This window comes from Coffea arabica, chromosome 7e (genome assembly GCF_036785885.1).
Source record: "Coffea arabica cultivar ET-39 chromosome 7e, Coffea Arabica ET-39 HiFi, whole genome shotgun sequence".
Classification (NCBI taxonomy): domain Eukaryota; kingdom Viridiplantae; phylum Streptophyta; class Magnoliopsida; order Gentianales; family Rubiaceae; genus Coffea; species Coffea arabica.
Window position 1 is genome coordinate 44,073,622 of NC_092323.1, and position 22,052 is coordinate 44,095,673.

Below are 22,052 nucleotides of genomic sequence, written 5' to 3' on the forward strand. Positions count from 1 at the left end.
TAGGGTAATCATTCAACTAGCTGATAGGTCGAATGTCTACCCTGAGGGCCTAGTCGAAGATGTTCTAATAAAGGTCAATGAATTCATTTTTCCTGTGGATTTTTACATTGTTGATATGAATGATGCATACTCTACTGATTCAGCAGTGATTCTTTTGGGTAGACCCTTCATGAGTACAGCAAGGACTAAAATAGATGTACATGAAGGGACTTTATCTGTGGAATTTGATGGAGAGAAGGTCACTTTTAATATTTTTGATGCAATGAAGCATCCTGTGGATACTGAATCTGTAAATTTTGTTGGCATGACTAACACCATTGTGCAAGAGAATTTTGAACAGAATTTCATGAGGGACAAGTTGGACTTTGTCTTACAACAAGGCAAGACCAATTTAGAAGTGGACGACATGGAGGAGGAGGAAGTCAAAGAAGCTATCATGTCCTTACATTCACTACATCCGCTTCCAGGCAGATTTGAAAATTCTTTTCTACCATTACCCACGTCTAATGAAAGGATTCTACCTTCTGTTCAACAGGCACCTAATGTGGAATTGAAGGAACTGCCCGAGCATTTGAAATATGCTTACTTGGGAGATAACAAGACTTTGCCTGTAATCATTGCCAATGATTTAACTGCGTTGCAAGAAGAGAGGCTCTTACCGGTCTTACGGAAATTTAAACCAGCAATTGGATGGACGTTAGCAGACATCAAAGGCATCAATCCATCCATTTGCATGCATCACATCCTTTTGGAGTCGGACGTAAAACCCGTGAGAGAGCATCAACGCAAGCTCAACCCCGCAATGAAAGAGGTGGTGATGAAAGAGATTCTCAAGCTCTTAGAATTAGGAATTATTTTTCCTATTTCTGACAGCCAGTGGGTAAGTCCAGTCCATGTTGTTCCCAAGAAGACTGGAATCACGTTGGTGAAAAATGAAAAGAATGAGTTAGTGCCAATGAGATTGCAAAATGGGTGGAGAATGTGCATTGACTTTAGGAAGTTAAATGCCGCAACTCGGAAAGACCACTTTCCACTCCCATTTATTGATGAAATGCTTGAGAGGTTGGCAGGTAAGTGTTTCTTTTGCTTTTTAGATGGTTACTCTGGATATTATCAAATTATTGTTGCTCAAGAGAACCAACATAAAACCACTTTTACCTGCCCTTTTGGAACTTTTGCATATCGCCGTATGCCTTTTGGTTTGTGTAATGCTCCTGGAACATTTCAAAGATGCATGATGAGTATTTTCTCTGATATGATTGATAATTGCATTGAAATTTTCATGGATGATTTTACAGTATACGGTGATTCTTTTGATCAGTGCCTAGACCATTTAACAAAAGTTTTGAAAAGATGCATTGAAACAAACTTGGTTCTTAATTATGAAAAATGTCATTTCATGGTTAAGGAAGGCATAGTTTTGGGCCATGTTGTTTCATCAAGGGGTATTGAGGTAGATAAGGCTAAAATTGATTTGATCACTAGTCTACCTTACCCTACTAATGTCAAGGATATTCGTAGTTTTCTAGGCCATGCAGGTTTTTACAGGCGTTTCATAAAAGATTTTTCAAAAATTGCTCAACCATTGTCTCGCCTGCTTCAAAAGGAGGTTCCATTCAACTTTGAAGATGATTGCAAATTGTCCTTTGACACACTCAAGGGTATGTTGACCACGACACCAATCATCCAACCCCCATACTGGAAGCTATCCTTTGAGCTCATGTGTGACGCCAGTCAGTATGCCGTAGGAGCTGTGCTTGGACAGAGGTGTGGGAAGTGTAGTCACGTGATATACTATGCGTCAAAAACATTGACACCAGCTCAATGCAACTACACCACCACGGAGAAAGAGCTTCTAGCCATTGTTTTCGCTTTTGAGAAATTTAGATCATATCTATTGGGGTCAAAAGTAACGGTTTACTCTGATCATGCAGCTTTGAAGTATCTCTTGTCAAAAAAGGAGTCCAAGCCAAGACTCATTCGTTGGGTGCTCTTGCTGCAAGAATTTGACTGGGAGATTAAGGATCGGAAAGGGGTGGATAATTCAGTAGCTGACCATTTGAGTAGGTTGATAAGAGAAGAGGAAGCAGTTCCCATATCTGAGGTATTTCCTGATGAACATCTTTTCTATCTCAAAGGTAAGGAACCGTGGTATGCAGATATTGTGAACTTTTTGGTCAGTTATAAATTCCCTATTGGCATGAGTAAGAGTAAGAGAGATAAGATAGTCCATGATTCTCGATACTATATTTGGGACGAGCCATATCTGTGGAAAATAGGCTCTGATCAAATTATTCGTAGATGTGTACCTGAAAGTGAAACTCCTTCTATCCTTGCTCATTGTCATAATTATGCATGTGGTGGCCATTTTGGACCTAAGAGAACTGCTAGAAAAATCATTGATTGTGGCTTTTATTGGGAAACATTGTTTCGTGATGCTTTTGCATTTTGTAAAAGCTGTGAAAAATGTCAAAAATTTGGAAGTTTGTCTCATAGGGATGAAATGCCTCAAGTGCCTATGTTATTTTGTGAAGTGTTTGATGTTTGGGGTATGGATTTTATGGGACCTTTTCCTAACTCTTTTGGATTTTTGTATATTCTGTTAGCAGTTGACTATGTATCGAAATGGGTAGAAGCGAAGGCTACCCGGACTAATGATTCTCAAGTTGTTGTAGGATTTCTCAAATCCCACATTTTTAGTAGGTTCGGGGTGCCGAGAGCCATCATCAGTGATCAAGGTACCCATTTCTGCAATCGCACCATTGCAGCTCTCATGAGAAAATATGGAGTGCACCATCGTGTGAGTACAACATATCATCCTCAGACCAATGGACAAGCTGAAGTCTCCAATCGAGAGATCAAGAGCGTATTGGAGAAAACGGTTAACCCCAACCGTAAGGATTGGAGCTTGCGATTGGATGATGCTTTGTGGGCATATCGAACCGCGTATAAAACGCCCATTGGAATGTCTCCATATAGGTTGGTGTTTGGTAAGATGTGTCATTTACCTGTGGCTATTGAGCATCGTGCATTCTGGGCAGTTAAGCAATGCAATTTGCATGCGGATAGAGATGGCAAAGAGAGAAAGCTCCAACTCCAGGAGTTGGAGGAAATTCGTCTTGAAGCATATGACAATGCACGTTTGTACAAAGAGCGTACCAAGCAGTTTCATGACCGCCTATTGCGTGCGAAACACTTTTCTCCAGGACAAAAGGTACTCTTGTTCAATTCACGGTTGAAATTCATGCCAGGTAAGTTAAAATCTCGTTGGATTGGACCATATGTGGAAGTCAATGTTTTTCCCAATGGTGTGGTTGAAATCCAGAGTTTAGAGACTAATAAGAGTTTTACAGTTAATGGTCATCGTTTAAAACCGTTTATTGATGTTTCAGACATTGGCACTTTGGAAGAGGTACACTTGATAGATCCTATCTATGCCTAATTGCTCACTGTGGAGTCGTCTAGCCAAAGACGTTAAAGAAAGGTGCTTCTTGGGAGGCAACCCAAGGCCTCCATTTTTTGTTATAGTTCTCTTTCGTTTTTCGTTGATTTTGGGTTGTTTTGTTTCATTGCAAGTGTTCTTTTTGGTGTTGGGCAGGAGACTTGGATTTACAAGGCATGCCCACGCCTTATAAGTGATGCTCTTGAACACCGTAGAAATGCTTGAGCAGAAGACTCTGCCTTGTAAGGCGTGGGCACGCCTTACAGCAACTCTAGTCCACTCTGGGGACATAGGCGTGGATTGAAGACTTCCGCTTCCATCTGAAGCAACGCTACACCACACCACCGTCAGAGGCTCCACGCTGCCAGTCCCTGATACCTCCTCTACCATGGTGTTTTGCTGCAGCTTTTTTTTTTCATTCAGGGAAGTTTCTTTTGCTCCCTTCACTTGACTTCAACTTTTCGTTCTTACATTGAGGACAATGTAGACTTTAGGTGTGGGGGGGAGTAGTCTAGCTTTTCCTTCTTACTGCTTTTCTTTCTTCCCTAAAAAAAAAAACCAAAAAAACAAAAAAAAACAAAAAAAAAAAAACTTTACCATGCCTTTTGGACTTTTATGGTTAGCCCTGATAAGCAATGGCTAGATTTTCAAATCTAACTATTGTTACGGTTTTAGATGATAATATGTCAAGTATGATATGGTAAAATTTTAGGATGACTCTCTGGTAAATATTTGAGATTTTGTGACTCTTGCCATTTCTCTTGGTTAACTTTTCTAGGCATTGTAAATATTTTTCTGACATTTTTGTGTGAACTGGTTCAATTATTAATCTTAGTTCTCCATGTTAAGGAAATGAAGCAGACTTGCACGGTTTTAATTTTACTTGGGTGTTTATTTGTGAATAACATTCGGCTATACTCCGCTGGTTATCATTGACTTATAACCGGGGGTCTTCACCTAAAGTGTCGATTTTCGCGTCAAAAAGCAGCGATAACTATGAGTATGTGGTCTTTAAGCGGTTTAAGTTGAGTAACCGGGCTCCTTCATTGAAGAGATGTCGGAGTTCGCGTCAAAAGACTTGAATGGCTCAAGACTAAGCACTTCCTCCAAAAAAAAAAAAAAAGAAGTATACGAGCATGAAAGTATGCGAATAATGGTATTGCCTGCGGATCCATGAGTCTTTATGTTGAGATTTTGCTTAATAGTTGGACCAGTTAATAAAGAATGTTGGTTGGATATTTTCTATTCTTAGATTGGTTAGTCTGGATTTGAAAGAGTCATTGGTTTTAAAAGCTAGTTGGAGAGTTATCTCGTAAAATTTGTCATCAGTACTTGACAGTTATCTAAATCATACATTGGCAATAGTTACTTTGATTAATAGCCATTGTTTTGAATTCAACTGCTGCAAAAATGTTTGCTCGCTTGGTTGTGTATTTAAAGTTTGAAATGCTTGATGACAAGCATTGTCTTGGTGTGGGGGAATTTGATAGGGATATAATTATGCATTTTATTTGTGGTTATTTGGTCTTAATTTTGGCAGTTTATTATGCAAAGTATTGGATTTCTGCTCATAATTGGTATTTGTGTTAATTACAGGCAATTGGTGATAAAAGTGATAAAAAAGGGGCAAATTCCAGAAGACTAGGCCTTCTCTGGCGTGCCCACGCCAGACAACACAGAGTTGCGTGAAAAAGCCGGATCGTGGGCCCAAGCCCTGGAACAACCATTCTGATTGGAAGATACCTTTTTACCATGCGTGAAATCAGGAAACCTTAAAAGCAAGAAGTCTTTTGGCAACAAACAACTAAGAAAGTAAGAAAAAGGAATCCTTTTGGGAAACACAGGAGAATTGGAAACCAATTGGAATTGGAAAGCAAGTGCCGCGAAGACCTTTAAGTAGCAGAGGAAATAGAATTCGAAGAGGATTTTTGGTAACAATCCAACGGGGGAATAAAGGAAGCAAATTGTTTGAAGAAACCCACCTATTATTTCGGCTAGCAAAAAGGAAGCGGCGGCACAAACAATAAAAAGAAGACAGCAATAGACTAGTGGGAGGATCTTCGTCTTGGACTTTTCTTCTCTCGGCTTTTGCTTTATCATTGTTAGTCGCTTAGCGGCCGCATTGTTTTTCACTTCGTCTTGGGTTCAGCAAAAACTTCATGAAAACTATGAATTGCTTCGTCGTTATGTGGCAAGGCTGAATCTTTTATCTAGTTGAGGAATAAATCAAGGATTGGAGCACCATAACTGTGAGATCGTTTTAATTATTTTATTTTTAATTTATATGTTCATGGGTATTTGATTATTCTCTATTTCTCCCTGAGTTATTATTGTTTAGATTTATTGGATAATTAGGCCTGTTATTCGATTGTCTAAATAATTGATAGCCAATTAGGATGTTGGCGCGTCGCCTTTAAGTATCTTGATTAGTGGCAAACGAGACAATTTCACCGCCTCGCAAGCGGTTTAATTTGGATCGTGGGGATAATTAATCTAGCCTAAATAAACCCGCATGTGTGTTTATCATCTAGAATTGGGTCTTTCTAATTCCTAATGCTGTGGCTACATTAAATCCTGTGAGCATTCCTGGGGTTGTCTAATCACAAGAAGGTAGTTTATGAGCGTCTCTTGACTACCATAAAATTAAGGAAAGATTGGTGGTTGGGCGCGTCGCTTGACCACTATAACCAGTTTATTCGTGAGTATATGAATTGTCCCTTGTATCTGTGATCAGTTGTGTGTTTCGGTGCCAAGATTAATTCCTTGACTAGGTTGTTTTAATTAATTGTTATTTGTGTAATTTGGTTCCTGCTATCTTACTCAACTTTAAATTTCAGTTTTTATTCCTTTTAAATTAGTTGGTACTACTGCTAAAATCCCCCCCCCATTTTCCTGTGTGATTTGCCTACCTGTTCCCTGAGGAGACGACCCTACTCACCACTATACTCATTCAGTTTTGGTAGCAGGTCTAATATAAATTTTATTTTTGGTGGTTTGACACCCACCACTCTACTAAAATGGTTTAGAGATTCAATATAGTTTAGTAATACAACTGTCAAACCAAACCTTAGTTTGCCCTCATTCATGGTATATCTCATTTTCTGATGTAAGTAAACTTCAATCATTCTTATATCTTTGGGACAAAGATGCACCGTTCTTTTATGATTGTCAAGCACTGCTCTTTTTTTAGACTATCTTTTTTTTCCCTCTTTATCCTTTTAGCTTAGGTGACCTATATTTGGACAGCACATAATCAAGTTCAATAGAGGATCTACTGCTTAAAGAGGATACAAGGAGGAGAAGAAGAAGGTTTGACCAACTTCATTAGCTGCATTTTATGTTAGGTAAGTACTAAGACCTATGATCAGTTATAATAAATTGAGTCCATAAGGACCATAACTATAGTTTAGGTTCATTAATTGGAACTAGTACTTAATATGTTTTTGTTGTTGTTCAAATTTAACTTGAAATGCTGTAGCTATATTCCAATCTTATTACTTGAATGCTAGACATTTTTGGCAACAATTTATTGTTTAGATTTTACTTTTTCAATTATTGGAATGAAATGCTAAACCACTGAAATTTGGGCTGGTTTATAATATCATGTAATGAATTTCTGTTTAGAAGTTGCTCTCTTATGTGTGATTTTCGCAAACTTTGTAAAATTGGTATTTTCAAGGTTAGGGATAAAGTTACAATAAGGAGCATGATTGATCCAAACAAAATTTTGGCTATTGGAGTGGTTAGAAGTTTGGATCCTACGGCTAAAGTTGGTGACACACTTTTGGGATCACATTGGTGTGAAGTTCATGTGAATGTGCCAATGGAGAGTAATAAGGAGTTGATGAGGCCATACCATAATTTCTGAAAGATTGGAGATGCAATTGGAGTGGCTATTGCTTGGCCAATAAATCTAGTACTTTTTTTGTCATACCTTTACCATTTGTCTAATATAGTTATTATTTGTTTTCTGATGTTAAAACTGTAAAATAAGACCTATGTGAATTGCAATTTGTCTTGTTTGGTTTACGACACTTGTAGGAGAGTATTGAAGAAAACTAAAGCAACATTGGGTCAAGTGGCAGTTTTTTTGAAGGCACTATCCTTGCTTTGTAGTTGAGTTGATGTCCTATGCTTCCTTTATATGTACACATGACTAATTTAAAACCATCTAAATTAGTATATAATTTATAGACACTTTTGGTGTGGATGGTTTGGATGATATACTTTTGTTCAAGTTTGGATGATTGTATTGCTTATTTTATATTATTCTACTAGTTACGTTGCAATCCTTCAATTTAGGATCTGAGATGCTTGTGCAGTAGGATGAAATGTGGTTTCTGCTATCAGATGATATGCAGCAGGAAGTTGGAGCACTTTAATTTGGATGCTGTACTGATAAGTAGACAATATCATAAAAGCCTAATCTAGTTACACTTCAAAAGTGTCATAATATTTCTATCTACTTATACTAAAAAAGCGTCATGATATGTTATTGTACTTACAAAAAAAAGCATCATTATAGCTCCAATATATGACACTTACGAATATCACTTCTGATAGATATAATTGAAATTAACGGTAACTATACCCCTGCATTTCTTGTCATTTGAAAGTGTCATAATTGGCATAGATAATGACATTTAATAATGTCATAATAACAATAAATTGTGACGCTTAAAATTGTCATAAACCTATCGTGACGCTAGAATGGACAACGCTTCCAGTAGAGCGTCATTATAGCCTAAACGTCATGACATGAGTCTCTAATGACGCTTTTGAATGTCATAAAAGGACACTTTTTTTGTAGTGGACAATTTATTTTCTGGCCTGTTCTTCCTTTTTTTTTTCCCGGCTCTCTTACCTCGTCAAAGAGCCTATTACTTTGGTTATTATCATAGCATGGTTAGGTTACACAATTTGTTTCGCCAATTTAATGGGTAGATTTTACAAACTTACTTTTCTTCTTTGCATTTTAATCTTGATAACACCTCATTAATGTTTCAAAAACTAGAAGATCAATTTTTTAGCAAATGCTTTTACATTTTGAGCATTATCATTTAATTACATGGCTTTGTTTTATAAGTGTTTGTGAGCAAGTTGGGTAAAGCAGAGTTGACGATTGAACTATGTGGTTCATTGCCTACAATAGCAGTCTATTCTGCCCATAGTAATTGTAAGACAAAACGGCCAAGTTTGATCTCATAATTGTTTGCTTATACTTTTATGGGTTTCTTTTAATATTATTGACAATATCTTACTTGAGCTTTTATTTCGTATGTGCATTTGCCAAATGAGATTTTTAAAGCCCTTTTTTCTATCGTTAGTCATTATTGGTGAAGTCATTTTTTCAGTGTATGTAATATATGGTTCTTGGTATCTCAACGTTATAGTATTCAAATGTGAAAACAGTTTGAAAAAATGGAAGGAATATCTACTGAAAGGAGAAAAAATTTTAACTTTTTAGGTTGTGAATTTTTTTTGATTTATTTCCCTGTCATTTTTCCAATTTTACACTAGATTGGACCTTCAAGTTTCTGCTTCCTTTTCATTTCTGAAGTTTTTAATTTCTTGCTTTCTTCTTTAGTTTTGCTGCTCCTCATAATCTTAGATTGTTGCCTATTTGATAGATTGAGGAACATCACAAGGAAATACTAAAGGGAGGAGAAAAAGATTTAGCTTTTTAGGTTATCGTCTTTCCTTTTTATTTTGTGGTCATCTTTCCAGATTACCTTAACTTTGAATTTCAAATTTCTGATTTTTGTGCTTTGTAGTGGTTTTCACGAAGTGTCTAGTGGGTGTTGAAATTGTTAATTTTACCAATTCTGTTTTTTTTAGCTATTGCCTTCTCAACATGAATTGTTATGCATCTGAATCATATATGAAGCTGGGAGGTTCAGTTTGAAGTACTCTTGAGGTGGATATCTTTTCTCATAATTGTTATGCATTATACTCGTGTTCTATCATTTGCCATGCTGAATTTATCAATCATTCTAATATAGTCTTTGATAGCCATATATTGAAGGTTTTTTTAAATAATGTAGGTTATTCTTCTAGAAGCTGTGGATGTTGAAGAAAAGGCAAACAATTATCTAAAGGAAGAAATAGTTGAAAGAGATCAATCAATATTGCTTCATTTTTTCTAGACATATATATGTTTTCTCACCTTGTAGTTTCCTCCCAATGCTATACTGATGTGTTTATCACCTTGGCATTTATCACCTCTCTCCCAATGCTGCCATTTTGACTGCCAAGATCGACCCAAAAAAAATTACGTCAAATCATTCTGGAGGGGAAACAAAAAGAAATTAAGCATTTGCATGGTAATCGAGTGACTTTTAAGGTTAGCTTCCTGTTATTTTGTAGATATTTATTGGCTGTGAATTTTTCTTTTTCATTTTTAAAAGGGTAAAAAATAAAAAAACCCCCTGTGATAAACCTAATACACAGAAAAGCCCCCCGTGGTTTCAAAATATACAACACGACTCCTCATACTTTGAACTAAATTGTAAAGGTGACGGAATCCGTTAAACTTAACGGAAATGGTCAAAATGACCAAAATACCCTGATATAATTAAGCAAAAGACAGCTCAAAAAAATCATTTGTTTTATTTTCTAAATAGAGAGAATTGAGGGTTAAGGGGTAGAATTGGTATATTTGATAAAAAGTACGTATAAAAAAATTTTTTTAGGTTCCAATAAGTCATTTCCGTTAAGTTTAACGGATTCCGTCACTTTTACAATTTAGTTCAAAGCATGAGATGTCGTATTGTATATTTTGAAATTATAGGGGGATTTTCTGTGTATTAGGTTTACCACAGGGGGCTTTTTTGTTTTTAACCTTTTTTAAAATTTTATGACTATTAGGTATCATTTGGTGATTATTTTGTTTTTTGGTTTCTTTTGTGTGCATTATGACTGGTAAAGAAATAGAGGAGTTCACAAAGAGAACTACGCGCAGTTGGTTTCTTCAGGTTGTTTATTGCTTGGTGTGGTTATACGGTAGTCTTTAAAAGATTTTTTTGAGGGTTTTCTTGTCTAACTTTATATTTGTTGTGATATTGCAGGTTCAGATATGGAAAATCTTTTGCAATGTGTCTTGCCTACGGTTTTTCATATAAATACTCCAAGAAGATTATTCTCATTGCTTAAAGGGTTTGTTCTTTCCTCCCCTGCCTAAACTTCTCTAGCCTTTTTTTCCCTTTTTGTTCTCTGGTTTAGTTGTCTAACATTGTGGCTTGTTGTGGTTATTTTTTTCCCTTTGTAGGATAATAGGGTTGTTCTAGATCTTCTCTCTCTGCTTGATCGTCTTTAGCTCCAGAAGCAAGGAAATTTACAGAATCTATCTCCAAACTATCTAGTTTTTTTTGCCTCTTAATCTTTATTTCCTTTCTATATTTATTGGTTTTATTCCCCAAAAATTTTCACCTGGTTAATATCTAAATTTTGCCTATATTGTTCCTTATTTCTTTATCCATGCTTTCTCACAAAATAGATGCAGCCAAGAGAAGATCATCACCGAGAAACATTGCGGGCAATTTTGTTTCCTTGGGTTTCGTCCTTCTTCATCTCAGGTTTTCTCTATTTTATTTTCATTTTTTAACTTTTGTACTCTTTTTTAAGTAGTTTCTATGTTACTTGTTTCTTTCTTTGGGTCTCTAGAGCCCCCTGTACAAACTTGTATGATATTTATTATATATGGAAAAATTACTTGGTAGAGAAACTGAAGGAAAAGGTTGTCGAGAAACTCTGGAAAATGGAGTTTTCATGGCTCATCTGATGGGTTTTTTTTTTTGGTTTGTTATGTGCAGGGGTACGTTCACTTATTGACTCACAAAGATGATCCATATGGTAACCAACCCACAGTCTCCATTTGTGGAGATCAAATTTCATGTCAATGACTGTTAAAAACTTTAGTTATTTTTTTCGTGTCTTTATTTTTGAGAAAACTATTTTTCTTATTTTTTTCCCTTGTGAAGTTTTGGTTCTCATTTTCCGGACAGTGTATATGGATTCTTTAAAACAAAAGAAAAAAAATACTTTTGTGTTTTCTTAGTTTTTTTTTTCAACAAATGTTGTGTTTTCTTAGTTGCTGATAAAAGCACTGGAACTGATCAAGGAGATACTCGTTTTAAGAAGAAATAATAAAATTACATAGTCCTAAGCAATTTTTTTTTTGGAGAAAAATTTGTGTGAGTTGCATCTATGGTTGTAGAATTAGTTATTAGAATGATTGAAAAATTGGATTTTGATCGACTCATTATAGATGGTAAGAGCTTGAAAGTAAAATTGGATTTCTACTATTGCTTTAGGTAGAATAATTTCAAATGTATTACACTTTGAATATGTCTGAAGATCCAAGTTTTATTTGATTTAACTGTTCCACTGATGATGCATTATCCAACTGGGTTTAATTATTCTTGCTGACTTTGGTTAAGATTGTCTTTGTTGCTTTTTCGGTTCTTGAGATATTCCTTTTCTTTTGTTTAGAACATTAAAAGCAGAAGTGTGAAGATGCTCATGGGTTATTTGCATTAATATCATCAAGAAATTTTGTCAGATCTCATTGCTTTTGGTTTCTCCTAAGGTACTGTCTTGTCCTTTTACTTATTTATTTGCTTATTTTGACTTTCGGACTATTATTATAGGTTGGTATAAATTGTTTTTTTTTTCTTCAAAATTTGATGTTTCTGATCAGAATTAAGTGTTCCATAGAAATTCAAATTCCTATGATATTTTCTTGAGGATTTTTTTTGTTCAAATGTTTGGTAATCTGGTTTATGACATTGCTTCTTGTATGTAGCTTTTAACTTGGAGTTTTGTCTATAGAGAAGTTTTTCTAAACCCATCGTTCACTGCTGGATAGGTATTTGCTTTCAGCCTTTCACGGGAACGAGAAGAGAGTCTGAATGAAGCTGGAGTTCTCTGATGCTATTAGTCATTGAAAGTCTAGAATCATTTTGCTTGTGGCCAATTAGAAATACTTTTTTCTTTTCTTTGTCAATTTGTTCAATCGGCACTGGTATATGGTTTAGTCTCGCTAAGTAGATTTTCTTTTTATACTGCATGTATATGCATTTTATTATTCGTTTGAATATACTGTAAAGGAAACTTATTGTTATTAAATATCCTTTTCTAGGAACTGACAACTTGATTTGTGGTTTTTATCAACAAAAAAACAAACTTATAGCTATTAAATGCCTTTTTTAGGAACTAACAACTCACTTTGTGTATTTCTTCAAGCTATATTTTTTCCCCTTCTCCATTGCATGTGTCTTTTTTTATTTCTATTTTCATTCTATGCAAAAGCAAGGAGCATCTTAATGCTCTTAGTAGTCTACTCATTGTATTGTCTTGCATTTCCTTGACAGATTATTCATATTCACTGCTTAATAAAACTACAAAAACAAAATGGCCAAGTTTTTGGTGTATCTTTTTGTAACTTTTCATACTTAATATTTGAATTTGAATCATTGGGCATTTCTGGGCAATCTTGAAAATTACACCGCGCATCGCGCGGTGTTCTCCTCCTAGTTTAATACAAATCTTGTACAAAGTTATAGCGTATAATAATACAAATCTTGTACAAAGTTACAGCGTATAATATAATACAAATCTTGCACATTATTACAATTGAATTCTGATTTGGTAAATGTAATAAGTAAAAATTGAAAATCAACGAACTTATTTTGTTGAACATTTTTATTTCTTCCCACACCCTTTCTACCTCGATTTACCAGATACATGATTCAAATCCTGAATGTAACACTAGCAAAGACCAAAATTCAACAAACTATTTTTTTAAAAATATACTCCCACCTCCAATTATCAGGTATATGATTTGAATTCTTAAAATGAGAGTGAAGAAAACTCTAAAAGTTCTCCACTGTCCACTGAACCAGTCCTAGTGGTTAGATTCAACGAACTTCTTTTTTTTTTTACCCTCTCTACACCCTTTCCACCCCACCTCCCATTGTTAGAGGATTTGAATCTTGGACCTGACGGCGACCTTAAGAGTCCTTCCATGATCACTAGCCGATCCTAAGTGGTTAAATTCAACGAACTTAATTACTCCTCAGCTCAAAAGTCAAATGTAATAAATATTACTTCGGAAATGGCAGGCTGCAGTTCCATTTGCTACCCTCTCTTAATTGCAAATGGGCTGTTAAGCTGCCCCCTTCTACCACTAATACCTGTGGTCTCACTAGCCTCGAACCCCTCCTGACTCTAGTGAGACTATTAACTACTCTTGCTTTTGATATTAACTTCGTCACCTACTCTACAATTTGTCGTCCCAGTTCCAGTCGTCCCATGTTGTTCTTCTCAGAAGAAAAATACCGAGGAATCCGAAGCATCTACCCATACATGGCTACTAACCAAAGAGGAAACAAGAGATCTCTCGACCAGGCCCTCAATCATCAGGCCAAGAAACCTCCACATTTCTTCAAAGTTGTGCTTTCTCCAATGGACCGAGGCATAGTAAGTAGCTATTACTAGTGTCACGCTACTAAATATTGGCACTTTATATTGTTTCACTGATGTGAACTTGTGGATGATAACCATTTCTGTTGCTAATGATTCGAAATTCAGAAAATCCCAACCGCATTTATGAGAGATTATGGAGAGAGTTTGGATCAGGTTGTGGTTTTGAAGGTTCCAACTGGAGCTTCGTGGCCAATAGAATTGCTCCAGACTGAATTTGGCACTTGGTTGGACAAAGGGTGGAAGGATTTTGCAGAGTATTATTCCATTAGAGAATGCCATTTCTTGGTGTTTAAATACGGTGGGGATTCCCAGTTCCAAGTTCTCATATTCGATCCATCTGCTTCAGAAATCGAATATCGTCTCGAAGCCCCTGAGGATCATGGTAAGCATGATCATAAGAACCAGCTGCCGATGAGGAGGAGGACCATGTTTCAGAAATCTGATGAAGTTGAATCTGATGATGATTCCTTTGAAATATTGGGGGAAGTTTCAGCTGCTGCATCATGCCATACCAAACAGAGGCGAAAATCAGCTCAGATTCATGAGGAACAAGATTCTGATAGCAGAAAAAATGAGAATGTTGAAAAATTGGAAGTAGATGTCAATCCACCTCAGAAGATGATCAAAAGTAATTTTCTCTAATCAACAGTTTTCATTCTTCTTTGCGTTACCATGTAGTAATAAATCAGTTTGATTGATGTTAATCTTGAGGTTAACTTGCTTGATTTGTCTGCAGAAGAAAGTTCTGAAGGAGTGCCCAGTACTCGTCAATCTGCAATTGCCAAAAGTGAAAAAGTGATTGATAAAGACAAGTTTATATCTTACCAAAGAGCAAAAACTTTCACGTCTGCGAATCCCTTCTTCATAAGTTTCATGCAACCATCTTATGTCACTTATTCATGCAAGCTGGTGATTTTAGCTAACTTTCGTGCATTAACACCTCTAATGATTTTTCTAATGAATGGCTGCCTTATTTAGTTAATGCTGTTACTTATAGATCGTTCTCTGTTTCGTAGTTCTTTTCACTGGTCTTTGCCAAGAAATATCTCAAGGAATGCAAGCATTGGGATATGGAGCTTCGTGTCTCAGAGGGGACCAAAATATGGCCTGTCACATGTTATATTTATACAACAAAAGCGAAAATTAAGCGAGGTTGGGAGGAGTTTGTGCTGGATAACAACCTAATGGTAGGTGATGTTTGTGTATTTGAATTGATGAAGGACAATCGAATGTTCAACGTCACTATATACCGAAGAAATTGAAGAACATGCATCCTAATCTGGTTCCACCAAGGTAATTGACACCGTTCTGTAGCTGGATTAGTTTTGAGTAACCTCTAGTATTTTTAGGAGGAACTATCAGCAGGGATCATCTTAGAATGACAGCATTAGTACTACTACTAGTGACATTAAATACTGTGCTCGTATTGTATAACTTAAGTTTTTGAATTGGTTACATTGTTTTGCAGTGGTTTTGTGCTTGCGAACAAGTAATTTTGCTTTTATGGTGTAATGTTTCAGTAAGAATGGAATTCAAAGATGTAAAACATATATACAGAGAACAATGTTGTAGTGTACCTTTAGTGTTCCATATAGCTCCTTGGAAGGAAAAACTTCAAGCATCATCATTATCTCCAATCCTTATTGCAGAGTGGAGGAACTTAGGACAATCCTCTTAACACCACTTCCTTTACTGCAAGAGCATAACACATTCAAGGTTCCCTTCATGGACTGATCAATGAAATTGCCTGCTAGAACATAGTTAAATTGTGTTTCTTTGGTGTCAATGTGTTGGTTATGCAAAGTTTTCACAGTTAATAAGGGATAAAATTAAGCCAGTAGGTAATCCATCTTGAATGATTAAAACATAATATTTCAGGTTCATTTCTCCCAAAAAAAAAAACCCTTCACAGATTTCCAGAGTGAATTATCACTTTGTTTTGCAGTCTTAAGCCCTTACAGTTTGATTCTGCAGCTAATTCCTTGTGGACGGTACTTCAGTTGTTGCTTCAACCACTTTGTCCTCCATTTATCTTGTGCAAGGGACTTCAACTGATGATTGACAGAAAAATTCTACTGATGCATAAAAAAGATGTACAATTAATCGCCACTGACTAATCAATTACAGATTTAGTAATGCAAGGACCCACCATTGCACTACTTGGAAATTTGTTTCACAGCAACTTTTTCCCATTTATATTGTTAGTAACCACATAATCTCATTATTACTCTGTCAATTGATCTTTGTGTAAAATACACTTTGTTCCCAATGGTTTACTGATTTTTCATATAACCCCCCATAGTTTCAAAAGTTATACATAACTCTCTCATAGTTTGAACTAAATTATCAAAGTCATAGAATTTGCATTCTATAATGGAGTCAACTAAAATATCAAAAGTACCCCTTTGTGAAGTTGAAAATTAGTTTTTTAAACAACTTCAACAATTGAAAATATTTTGAAACTCGGACTGATGAATGAAAGGGACATAGAATGTTTGTGACTTTAAGTTCAAACGTCTAGATTACTAGTTCAATCATTTTCATGTATTTTGAGTTTGAAAAAATTTTGATGTGGTCGGAAATCATTGCAAAAATCAAAACCTCCCGGAGTCTAGGAATCCTAAAGAAAGTTTGGAAGTCTTAAATGGTCCAAAAAGAATAAAAAGTTCATTATGACTCCTTGAAGAAAAAAATCACATAAATTAAACAAAAATTTGTCTAATCGAATGTAACACATCCTCAACTTCCACAAGCGCTTTGAGGTTTTAAACTTGTAATTAAAGTTGGATATTTGAATATACTAATGAGCAAAATAGATGTAGAATTAGGATAGGTCCCAAAAATGATAAACAATAATGAAAGATTTGTGGCAAATGGTGTGCAGGATGAGGGTTTGTTCTACTTTTGGTCATTATGGTAATCACGTCTTTTCCAAGTTGCTCTCTTTTTGTGAACAAATCTCATTTTTTATGCTTGGGAGAGAGAGAACCCAAAATGGGATGCATGGAATTAACAAATAATGGGTTGTGCTCTCATGCCTCAGTTCAGCTAATAGTGGTATTAACTAGATGATTATGAGGTTTTTTATTTTAAGCTCTTTGTAAGATTTAGAATTTGCTTTGAAAGATGAGATGTAAAGTTTTGTAACTAAGATTTTGAGGAGCAAAATGAAAATAGAAAAAACTTTAAAGGGGCAATGTGGAATGAACTCAAAAAGTTTATCGTCGAGTGATTTGACAATTCGAAGTCTTGCCTTTGATGTCTAGTCAATTATATAAGCTAGGTTGAGGAACGCTATTGTACATAGACAAGATGAGACTTTTTTTTTTTTGGTCCTCCCATCCTTTCCTGTCTCCAATTGGGACGAGATTTGATAAAGTAATTGAGCAGGTACTAAAAGAACTAATTATGTTTTGTGATGCTTCAATAGTGGTCCATCCATAAAAGAACTAATTATTTTTTTACCAGTTTGAACTTTGAACAATTAGTCACATTGATTGGTAAATAAAAGATGAAACAGCATAGAAAAAAGTTTAAGAAAAATTATTGCTAAGTTGAAGATTGCAAAGAAACGTCTATGGCAACCAAATACCCTTTATGGATCATTTCAATCTGTAGCAGCATTATGATAAAGTATAAACACTATTAGACATCAAACCAGAAGGAACATGGAGAACGTTATACAAAGATATTACGATGGATACAATGTTGGATTGATAGAATGCATGACTGTGCTTGCCCTTGCAATGACAAAGTAATACAGCTGCATCAAGTTCAAACCAAATAATATGGAAGCTCCAGAAATTGCAGATTCAACGTATATACAGATGAAGAAGGGACACGAGCAATTATATATCATTGCACTGATTTAACATATACATACAAATTTATCTAACCTGATGAGTGGAGTGATCACTCCAAATCAAGAAAAGACATGAATGCTTCAGTTTCATCCCAAAACTGCTCTGGAAGAAGGAATAATTGCAGTACTATATCAGTTGAATGAAGAGGTACACAGACCACCTGACAAAAATGGTCATCTAGTTTATCTGATTTGTCATTTTGATCAGTTCGAGCTATTCACCCCTTAAAATGGAAAACAAAACGTGAAACAACGGTAAAAAAACTGTAAGAAAAATCGCTCCTTTAGAATATTGCTTCGTGAAGAATAAAAATATTTGTACTTCAGCAAAATATAGTGAAGAAAGACACATGTTTTCATATATTTAAAGCTATTTCTAGATCTCAATGTCAATGAAACATGCTTTTCATATAACAATGTAATGCAAATCATAAAGGTCAAGTTTTGACGCAAAATTTTACAACTGAGTCCTATGGCCTTTCTCCGTTGAAAAGTAACACAAACTGGTTTGAGTCTCCACTTAATATTTGTTGTAAAACCGCTATTGTATATTTCAACATATCAATCAATTTAGTTATGGTTTTTATTGAGGAAAAAGAGAAGCAACAACAGAAAAGTGTATAACGCATGTATGCAGAGAAGAATATTTCACAAATTGGGATTATAGATCCTTATATAAACATTATTCAACATTGAAACAGATTATGCTAGCTAATGTTTGGTTAATGCATGATTGTATTTTCCACTGCAAACAGAAAGTTATATAGCAGCATCAGGTTCAAACAGAAGAATTTGGAAGCCTCCAGAAATTGCTTTGATATATAAATGAATTAATATATCATTGAACTAATTCAACATATAAACAGATGAAAAATCGACATGAATCATTATATAATTGAAATGATTCAACATATGCAAAATATAATTTTAACTAACCTGATGAGTGGAATCCCACTGTACGTTCACTCTCACCCAGTTCAAGTATAGTGAGACGAAATAGACCCTCTTTCTGAGCAAATCCCCTCTGCTTCTGAGCAATTTGTATAATCACAATTTTTAATTATGATCTTTAGAAGCTCATTTCCACCATCCATCTGTTCTTCCTGAATTTTCTCTACTGACTTTGCAACAGACTCGCGACACTTTTTCACCTCCATCATTTCAAGAGTATGACATTCCCCTAAACAAGAAGGGACCTCTTCCAACTTCCAACAATCGATCACCACCAATTCCTCAAGATGGGAAAAATTGTTAGAAGATGCAGTCCAGTTGCAAATGTCCAACCTTGACAATTCCAAGACTCGGAGTTTAGGGAACTCCCCTTCCTTCATAACCCATTCTTCTCCGACAAAGGATTGAGTCCATAATTTAAGCACTTCAAGATTGGGCAACTTTCCAATTGTTGAAATTTCACTCCATGGCTGATAATTAAATATGAAAGTCAACTTCTTCAAATTCAACGGGAATTTAAATTCATATCCCTTTAATTCAATCAAATGAAGTGATTCTAGTTGTCTCATACAGTCAAACTCAAGAATCTCTTTGCTACTTCTAGTTGCAAAAGTGAGTCTACGAGCAGGCTGGGATCTTTTGCAGCTACATTTTAGCCTGCGGATGGTTGGTAACTTTGCTAGTATCTTTTGCAAGCTTTGGGAGAAGGGTTCAATTATTGTAAGGTTTAAAGTGTCTAAATGAACTAAATTTGGGGATACTTCAAGATTTTCAGCTGGAAATATGAAACCACGAGTCCTATCTGTAGTACATAGATAACTCAATCTCTTAAGGTTCCAAATAGTATTTGGCAGCTCAATTTGATCAAACGGGTGTTCTACGATAAGAGTTTCTAACCTTGAGAGGTTCTCTATCGCAGATGGGATGGATCTTGTTCCATGGAGCACCAGGTATCTCCAGTGAACAAGCGATGCCACTTCCATTGGTACACAATTATATCCCCCCAAATCCAGCACTCTAAGAAGTTTAGGTAACAAAGTCCCCAACTCCTCCTTTTCAGTTAGATAATAATGACCAACAAGTCCAGACAAGAGCAAACTGCGTAAATTGGGAAAAATTAGCATTAATTCCCAAATTTTTAATTCCCCGGTATTGTGAGCACGAACTCGGTAGTGGTTGCTTGATCCAGCTAGCAAGACTGAAAGGGTCTTTCAAAATATGAATAACACATAGAAAGCTTTCTTCTTTGGCTTTTTCCACACAATACTCGTGTACCAAATCATGAAGTTGGCAGGCTTTGGCACCACCCATAGTTCTTTGTTTAGTAACCACAACTAAACTTCTACTAATTAGAGCCATCAAGTAGTCATAAGCTGATTCCTCTAAACTTTTTCCTTTAGCTTGTTGCACCAATCCTTCAGCGATCCAAAGCCATAACAACCTTCGCACGTTAATAACCTCATCTTCTTGAAATGCAGCAAAGTATAGAAGGCATGGCTTCAAATAATCCGGTAAATGACTGTAACTCAGCTCAAGTGTCTTCTTGCAGTCTTTATTGTCAAGGATAATAAATTTTAGATATTTTGCAACTTCTTCCCATCTATCTTGTGCAGTAGTAGCAAGAATTCCAGCAACAAGGACAACTGTGAGGGGTAAGCCCCTACAAGTTTTCGCTATTTGAAATCCAACTTCACTGAGTGTTGGAGGACAACCTTCTTTGAAAAATAGTTTTTTCTGCAGCAATGTCCAACTCTCTTCATCAGTAAGTGGGCAGAGATGGTAAGGCTTGCTATCGGGTTTGAATTGTGAAGACAAATTCTGAAATCTGCTAGTGAAGAGAATCCTACTTTCATTGGCATTATTCGGCAATGACTTTTCCAACAAATTCCATGCCTCAACGTCCCACAAGTCATCCAAAACAAGGAGATACCTTCTTCTCAGCAAAACTTGCCTTAGATTCTCAGCCAAATCATTTTCATTCTTCTTAAGATATTTGTTAGGACTCTCAGAAGAAATACTACACAAAAGCTGAACTAACAAACTATGCATGCTATACATTTGAGAGACACAACACCAGCAACGTACATGGAAATGTGACATAACTGAATCAGCAATATAAACTTTATTGGCTAATGTGGTCTTGCCAAGCCCAGGCATACCTACAATGGGAACAAAATCCAACTACTTTGATCCACTCCTAAGTCGATCAATGATAGATTTCACCTTGCCATCGAGACCCACCAGATCTTCATGGTGTATGGCGGCAATAAGTTGTGATGGTATGTGAATGGACGTCTTGTTAACTCTCTGGATTTGACCATTCTGTATCTCCAGGGCCTCAATTTTCAGAAGATTGATATCTCTAGCAACAGCATCCAAAGAATCTTCACACTTATCACCAACTAGTGTTGTGTCAATCAATAACTCTGCCTTGTATGCAACCTCCATATCATGACTCCAAAAAGCTTGGAGTTTTCCATTCTGATAGCGCTGCTCCTTGATATTCACCAGGACGTGTCTCAAGAATTCGAGATCTTTTTCAATCCTTTGGATTCTATCCTGTAGAAAAACAATTGACTCATTAGCCTCATCACACCTTGCTAGTTTCTTGAGATTGTCTAGGAAAAATTCCATACAGCCCAACTCATTGGATCTTGGATAATTAAATGATGAATATGGTGATGTTAGTTGATAATTGTGTGCAACCTCTGCCACCAAATACTTGAGAACTTTGTGCAAATGAAACAGCCCAAGATCCGTTTCTGTTGATTTGTCAAGACGCAGCCGCAATTCTTGACCTTGGATGGCAGAATTTTGCGTCCCACATCGAAGATCAGAAACGGAAGGCTTCCCTCTTGATTCCTATAAATAGAAGAGGCCATTGAACGTTTGATGTGCACCACTCAAGAGAGTTATATGTGCTATTAGTTTCTTGAGTCATCTAGCCCATTCAGTCAAATATTTTAGGCTCTCTTATTTTGAGTTTAGGAATATTTTCTAAACTCTTTTGTAAGTGCCTATTGGCCTAGGAACCACTTTCCTACGGTCTTTTGTATTTCTTCTTCATAGTAGAAATATTGCTCCTCCCTCGCCCGTGGACGTAGGTCAATTTGACCGAACCACGTAAATCTTCTGTGTCTTTTATTTGTTTTGTTATCCGTCTTTATATGGTCGGTTTTACCGCCTAATTATTATATGGCTGGTATCTACCGCCTATCTATTATATGGTCGGTTATACCGCCTACTTTGTCCTAACTTGGATTTGTCTATTTCCTGGGCCGGTCCTAACAAACTGGTATCAGAGCTGGTTAT

General features: G+C 36.0%; 2 protein-coding genes and 1 long non-coding RNA gene across 5 annotated transcripts; 2 read left to right on the forward strand and 1 right to left on the reverse strand.

The window, feature by feature from the left end:
* Positions 1 to 9,276: 9,276 nt before the first annotated feature.
* Positions 9,277 to 11,002, forward strand: LOC113702313 (uncharacterized). 3 transcript variants are annotated; one of them, XR_003451106.2, is made up of 5 exons: positions 9,277 to 9,359; positions 9,487 to 9,785; positions 10,370 to 10,416; positions 10,516 to 10,597; positions 10,710 to 11,002. It is a non-coding gene; the product is annotated as an uncharacterized lncRNA (long non-coding RNA). The 3 variants fall into 3 exon arrangements; XR_003451107.2 differs by having other exon boundaries at positions 10,510 to 10,597; positions 10,710 to 11,001; XR_011818602.1 differs by lacking the exon at positions 10,370 to 10,416 and having other exon boundaries at positions 10,510 to 10,597; positions 10,710 to 11,000.
* Positions 11,003 to 13,796: 2,794 nt separating this feature from the next.
* Positions 13,797 to 15,377, forward strand: LOC113700886 (B3 domain-containing transcription factor VRN1-like). The gene is made up of 4 exons (XM_027221316.2): positions 13,797 to 13,921; positions 14,033 to 14,555; positions 14,664 to 14,836; positions 14,944 to 15,377. The coding sequence occupies exons 1-4, from the start codon at positions 13,808 to 13,810 to the stop codon at positions 15,187 to 15,189; spliced, it is 1,056 nt and encodes a 351-aa protein (XP_027077117.1). The 5' UTR covers positions 13,797 to 13,807; the 3' UTR covers positions 15,190 to 15,377.
* Positions 15,378 to 18,766: 3,389 nt separating this feature from the next.
* On the reverse strand, positions 18,767 to 20,897 carry LOC113700887 (putative late blight resistance protein homolog R1B-16). The gene is made up of 2 exons (XM_027221317.1): positions 20,008 to 20,897; positions 18,767 to 19,838 (listed from the first exon to the last, which is right to left on the reverse strand). The coding sequence occupies exons 1-2, from the start codon at positions 20,895 to 20,897 to the stop codon at positions 18,767 to 18,769; spliced, it is 1,962 nt and encodes a 653-aa protein (XP_027077118.1).
* Positions 20,898 to 22,052: the final 1,155 nt, after the last annotated feature.

Coding starts and splice junctions, on each gene's coding strand:
- LOC113700886 (XM_027221316.2), top strand. CDS start 13,808: ATGGCTACTAACCAAAGAGGAAACAAGAGATCTCTCGACCAGGCCCTC. Junction 13,922..14,032: donor CTCCAATGGACCGAGGCATA/GTAAGTAGCTAT, acceptor TTCGAAATTCAG/AAAATCCCAACCGCATTTAT. Junction 14,837..14,943: donor TCACTTATTCATGCAAGCTG/GTGATTTTAGCT, acceptor TCTGTTTCGTAG/TTCTTTTCACTGGTCTTTGC.
- LOC113700887 (XM_027221317.1), bottom strand. CDS start 20,897: ATGCCTGGGCTTGGCAAGACCACATTAGCCAATAAAGTTTATATTGCT. Junction 19,839..20,007: donor CTTCATGATTTGGTACACGA/GTATTGTGTGGA, acceptor CAATTTACGCAG/TTTGCTCTTGTCTGGACTTG.